The sequence below is a fragment of the Hydractinia symbiolongicarpus genome, chromosome 11 (assembly GCF_029227915.1).
Source record: "Hydractinia symbiolongicarpus strain clone_291-10 chromosome 11, HSymV2.1, whole genome shotgun sequence".
Classification (NCBI taxonomy): domain Eukaryota; kingdom Metazoa; phylum Cnidaria; class Hydrozoa; order Anthoathecata; family Hydractiniidae; genus Hydractinia; species Hydractinia symbiolongicarpus.
Window position 1 is genome coordinate 23,187,299 of NC_079885.1, and position 6,000 is coordinate 23,193,298.

At 34.5% G+C, this 6,000-nt stretch overlaps 2 protein-coding genes across 4 annotated transcripts; both read left to right on the top strand.

The window, feature by feature from the left end:
• Positions 1-529: 529 nt before the first annotated feature.
• On the top strand, positions 530-1,373 carry LOC130613553 (uncharacterized). The gene is made up of 2 exons (XM_057434881.1): positions 530-1,184; positions 1,276-1,373. Exons 1-2 carry the CDS (start codon positions 530-532, stop codon positions 1,356-1,358), a joined length of 738 nt encoding a protein of 245 aa, XP_057290864.1. The 3' UTR covers positions 1,359-1,373.
• A 1,866-nt stretch (positions 1,374-3,239) lies between these two features.
• Positions 3,240-5,487, top strand: LOC130613975 (uncharacterized). 3 transcript variants are annotated; one of them, XR_008975784.1, is made up of 5 exons: positions 3,240-3,362; positions 3,458-3,517; positions 3,758-4,163; positions 4,307-4,723; positions 4,797-5,487. XR_008975784.1 is itself a non-coding variant. In XM_057435354.1 (3 exons), exons 2-3 carry the CDS (start codon positions 4,082-4,084, stop codon positions 4,642-4,644), a joined length of 420 nt encoding a protein of 139 aa, XP_057291337.1. In that variant the 5' UTR covers positions 3,271-3,517; positions 3,758-4,081; the 3' UTR covers positions 4,645-5,487. The 3 variants fall into 3 exon arrangements, 1 of the variants encoding a protein (XP_057291337.1); XR_008975783.1 differs by having other exon boundaries at positions 3,271-3,517; positions 3,758-3,884; positions 4,007-4,163; XM_057435354.1 differs by having other exon boundaries at positions 3,271-3,517; positions 4,307-5,487.
• The last annotated feature ends 513 nt before the right edge of the window (positions 5,488-6,000 follow it).

Sequence of the window (6,000 nt, forward strand, 5' to 3'; positions counted from 1 at the left end):
CATACGTAGATGAATTCTTTGACATCATACGCTCAATTCACTGTAATGAATTAAAACACGCTGGTGTGAAAAAGACATTCAAAAAGGTATTAGTGTTTTCTTATCAGAATTAATAACTATATTTACATAAAAAATTGTACCCTAGACAAAATATAAAGATTGATACAAATAACTACTCAATTCGTATTTTTCCTACTAAGGTTTCAAGTTTATTTTGGGGTATCCCAAGATCGGCTATTGAAGAGTATATCAATCTTTGCGAAACTTGCCACTTAAAACAGCCACAGAAGACTGTACCGCCAATCAAGCCTATTATATCAAATGGCTTCATGAAACGCTTCCAAGTAAGTTCGCACACACCTGAACTAAAATAACAAAACGCTCTTAATAATGCTTGATTTTTCAACCGGAGATTTCTTTGCCTCAACATCAAATGCTTAAAATTTACATATGTTTGTTTTATATTTTTTATGAACTTTTCACTTTCCGCATTTTTAGGTTGATTTAATAGACATGAGTCATATGCCTGATGGAGACTATAAGTATATCCTTCATTCCATTGATCATTGGTCATTGGTCGAGATTTAATTTTCTTGCTGCCCTGGAGAGAAAGGAAAGCGCTCCAATCACTGTTGAGTTGGAAAAAATATTTTCATTGTTCGGACCACCAAAGATCTTTCATTCCGATAACGGTTCAGAATTTGTAAATAAATCAGTAGATCATCTTATCGAAGCTTGGCCAGGGGAGATTCAGGTGGTTCGTGGTCGTCCTCGCCATCCACAGAGTCAAGGCATGATAGAACAGGCTCATATCAATGTGGAGCATAAAGTATCAGTCATGATAGCTGAGTGTGCCAGTGAAACTAAACCTTGGAGCTCGTGGTTGCCACAAATATGTTGTAGGTTGATAACAATAGTTCCGAAATGCAGATCGAATTGTCGTTACTTATTTTTCATTTTTTCAATAGATGCCATCAACACACAACAACACAGCGCTACAGGATTTACTCCCTACGAGCTGGTATTTGGACAGCCACCATCAACCACAATCATACCGACTGTTTCAAAACAGTCGAAGGTTATCACTGATTCGAACTTTGATAACGATGAAGACATCGACTTTTTCTCCATACCTGTTAAAGAACAAATGAATTACAAACGTCATGCTGAACAGCCACACGATGGTATGTACTTTTTCTTCAACTGAACTGAAATTAAAATTGACGTTTTATTATGAATTCTGTGTTTAATCTTTGTTGTGAATCAATTGTGTAGGCGAAGAGAATACGAATTCGAAGAACGTCACAAATGAAGCACATGTTATTGAAGACGATTGCGAAACTTGTTGTAAGTACTGACACGTTTTTAAAAAATATATATAAAAACTTACAAGTGGACCTTTCATATTAATGAAAAATAATCAATTTTTAAAGAAGAAACATATAGTACATAAAAATATTTACCATGAAAACCATCAACATGGTGCTTTTCCATTCACAAGACAATAAGAAATAGTAACGTCCATACTCAGTTTTTTTATATTTATATTAATAGTTCTTGCATATATTACAGCATTGTCAACACTCCAACGACATTGGACTCCACGAACAACAGCTTCTAAAAAGATAAAAAAAACGAGAGAGGAGATGGTTCAACGGTTTGAGAAAAACCATTGCAGCAAAGAGAGACATTATCAACTGCTTACACAACATGGCGTATTGCACAATAAATACAGATCTGGGGATCTAGAATTTTTCAGGGGAAATTTCAACATGGACCTTAAAAATTCTGATAAGTTTGTCAGCTTGAGGGAAGCAAATCGCCTTCAAAATGTAACAGATAATGTAGTGAGTCGATGTGGTTGTAAGTCAGGATGCAAAACAAACATATGCAAATGCATCAAAGAAAACGTCACATGCAATTTGAAATGCCATTCTGGCGTAAAATGTGGAAATCAAAAAGCTGGTAAGTAATAGGTGTCGAAATTGCATTGTTTAGTTGTGCTCCACTTTTGCTGATACTTCATTTCGTTATTGCTATTCTGAATAGGCTTCTAAAACAGATCTTTTTTTTCTCCAGAAAACATAGAACAATTTTGCATTAAGCTCCCAATGTTTGGTGGAACTGTGAACCTAAATGGACGAAACATTACATTCAACAACACTTGTACATTGGACACATGGTTTTCAATATTGAAAGTGACTTTCAACGAATATCCTAGATTCTATACACGATTATGTGATGAATCTTGTGACTAAAATAAAGAAATGCTCTGTTTACTAAATGATGCAAAATATGATGCTGCCAAGCATCATGTAGCAATAGCACTTCTTTACCTGAAAAGAATGATATACTTAATTTTTATGGTGATGAGCATATCTTTATCAATACTTACTTGGGACCTGTGATGAAACATTGCATAACATCAAATTGCAATAGTCCAAATTGTCCTGCACCGAACAAAACATTAATTCACACTGAATTTCCTGCTGTTGATTTCCAAAATTACAAAGAAACTGATTGGATTCCCCCTGAAGTGTTCACAGAGCAAATCATACAATGGTTCAAATCTGCAAACACATCAAGATGTGGAGAATCGCTCAAATGTGAAACAAATCATTCAGAATGGACATTCTGGGATGACAACATCACAAAAGGGTATAGCATAAATTTTGTGTTAAACCTATTCATGCAACCTGAAATTCGTGCATCCCAGCACTGCACATTTGAGAGCGAATTTACGCATAATTAAGGTATATGATTCATGATTTTTTTAATTACAGAACTTGGAGACCATTTTGTAATGGTCAGCGACGTTCAAACTTCAGAACATTTAAAAAATCACCTATGGTTTTACCAGTTAATGTTGAAGTGGCAGGCTTGGACAGAAGGATTGATTTCCATTCAATACCTATGATGATGGATCTTGAAATCAATGGAAATTATGTCAGGCAAGTATATGCCATTTTTCATAATTACTTACTTTTATGTGTGGCAACAACAAGGTAATGTATTTTTTCAAGTGTTTATATTATACAATAGAGTAACATTGTGGGAATATCAACTTTTTGACAACTATCCACAAAGTTTTATTATAACTCTTTGTAAAGATATATTTTCAATATACATGATTCCGAATGCCTTGACGCCAAAATGTTATGTCTAAAGTTATGTGTAACGAATAATAATAATATCATATAGGTATGACTTGGTTGCAGTTTCACTTTGTAACATGTACCACTACATGGGATTGTTGCGACACAACAATAGGTGGTACGAATTTGATGGTCTTAAGAAACCTCAAATAAAAAAAAGTGATGGTGGATTGGAAACACTTTACAGACCTTCACACTGTTTATTTGGTATGTAAACATGTCATATCATAACATCGGCATTACTTGTACTAAATTTTGCACAGCTGGACAGAATTTTTCGTGATGAATAAGATATTTTTTAGTGCTCAAGGAAGACTCACAAAGCAATGAAATAATACAAGACAAAGCCCACAGTGCAGAAGGTACTGTACATTTAAATTGTTACACTACTTTGTATTGCAGGGTAATGCCTTTTTTGCACACAAAATACCATTTCTTATGCTAAAAATCTACAAGAACTAGTTGCTAATTTCATGATTATTTTGAAAATTTACCACAAATGCTACGTTATTTATGCAGTAAGCAGATAAGACTGAAATCTAAGGGCTAAAGCTCTATAAAACATTTTTGAAGCATAAGGTATCTCCTTTTGTTTTTTTAAGGAAACTTGGAATCCTTGGTTGATGATTCTGAAAACCAAGAAATTGAAGGGGTATCTACGACCATTCGTACCAAGCAAGCACAAAAATACACCCCCGGTATAACCATGGACAGCCTTCTTGCAAGTAAGTAAGTACTTCTTGAAAAAATTCGTATAATATTTTGGATTAATTTTCGCGAATAAAATATCCTAAACTTTTTGATTTTTTTTTTTTTTTTTGAAATCTAAACTATGGTAACTTTTTTTTAAGCTCCAGAAAACAAACAAGAAGAAACAAAAATTACTGCAGACATCAAAAGCCTTGAGAAAATCCTCAATAATAGCGATGACTCGCTTTTCTGCATTGGTAATTGCACCGACAGTCGTGATAAGGAAAAATTGGACAAAAAGAAAAAAAAGAGACAAGGGTGAAGTTGCCTAATATTTATCCAATTTCAAATTAGCCTAGATATCAAGATATCAAACTTTGTTAATTGCACTGAAAGGCAGCCAGGTAGCTAATTTTGAAGCTTTAAATATTTACATACATTATCATTTCTATTATTTTAAGGGCCATTGCAAGCATATGTTCAAATGGATGCCTACAATAGGTGCAAGATGTTACTGTCTTGGTTTGTTAAGCGTGAAGACGCAGAGCTCATCATGAGCGAGAGTTTGGACGTAGAAGTAGGTATGCTGCCTAAATCTATTAAAGCATTACCTGACTCTGTACGCGACGACCTTGTCCATGTTGATATTTTAAAACAATATGCAAACAAGGGATTTATCGAACATCTCAAGAAATTGATACAAAAGAAAAAGAGAACATCAAGTTGGACGTGTGGCACATGCAAGAAGAGTATAGGGGCTCCCGATCGAAGCATAGCATGTGACAGATGTCTCACATAGAGTCATTTTTGTTGTACCGATCTGAAGAGAAAACCACGTGGTAATTGGTTTTGTAAGAACTGTATTGAAGAAGTAACTGGTAAATCAGAATATTTTGCCCCTGTTTATTTAATCCTAACTGTATGTGAAGCATTACTAACTTTGTTTTATAGTGATAATTGATTCTGATGAAGAGAAGAACCCACTGGAGCCGCAATGGAGGGCGTTTTTAACCCGATGCCTTGAAAACGGTATATTGAAGAAATACATAGACCCACATTGTAATCCGTTGCTTAACCAGAAATCAGGAGGTGTTTTTCAAGTTGCGGCTAATTTTGAGGGATTGAAAAGAACAGAGCCAGAATTCTATATGCAGATTACAAAATATTTAGCAGCAACTACAAACTCAAAATGGTCAGATATAGTATGTGAATATGTATTGCAAGTTTATGCAGGTGAATTGCCATTTGGACGTGCATATGCTGACATGCTGCAATACATTGAAGTTAAACTTTTTTCATTGCTTTGTTAGAATATATTCTGGCTGATATTGTGAATATATACAGCACGTTTTATGTTCGGTTTAGACATAGATTTTTTCAATATGCTAAGGTTGAATCTAGCTTGGCTACCCCAGACCTTTTTTTATATTCATATTATGTTCTTTAACATGGTTTTATCATTTATCAAAAAGGTGAAGCAGAGAAAATTATCGTACTATACACTCTTTTTATAAGAAAACATTTTATCAGAACAACGAAGAATTAACATAAAATAACGAGTGTGAAACCCTTTGTTAGTTCATATTTTTATTGTAAATACTGCTTTATATCGAGAAGAAATGTATCTTTGACTAATGTTTCATGCTAGCTACATTACCCGATACCTAATTTGCGCGAAAAACTTAGCTATATTAAACATCTTCTAGAAGATTTTTTATCAGATTCAAAACCTTCATTTTTATCAGATTACCACGTTCACAGCTTTGAAATTAGTTCTTTGGAATAACAGGTGTTTAAAACGATAAAATAAACTTACCCACGTACATAAAGATTCGTCAATGTTTCATTTACAAAAGTCGGAAGGAAATGCCAATCACAGCCTGCCTGCCATTATATCAGCGTTCATAAACCGGTCACCACGACATAATTAGGGCTAAAAAAACATAATCAGACCATGCGTACATAATCCGGCTGTCCCGGTTGTAAACGGGCCGTTTTCGCAATCTGGGCAGAACAGATATTTCTACATGGTTATGTCATTTCAAACATTGTATTTTGGGATTAGTCTTTGCATTATCAGATATTTTTACTGTGGCGGTTGGTTGCGCTCCACCAATGTTTGTTAGTGTAGTAGGTGGCGCTCTACACAAGTGCA

Coding starts and splice junctions, on each gene's coding strand:
- LOC130613553 (XM_057434881.1), top strand. CDS start 530: ATGGAGACTATAAGTATATCCTTCATTCCATTGATCATTGGTCATTGG. Junction 1,185..1,275: donor TGCTGAACAGCCACACGATG/GTATGTACTTTT, acceptor TCAATTGTGTAG/GCGAAGAGAATACGAATTCG.
- LOC130613975 (XM_057435354.1), top strand. CDS start 4,082: ATGACTCGCTTTTCTGCATTGGTAATTGCACCGACAGTCGTGATAAGG. Junction 4,164..4,306: donor AAGAAAAAAAAGAGACAAGG/GTGAAGTTGCCT, acceptor TATTATTTTAAG/GGCCATTGCAAGCATATGTT.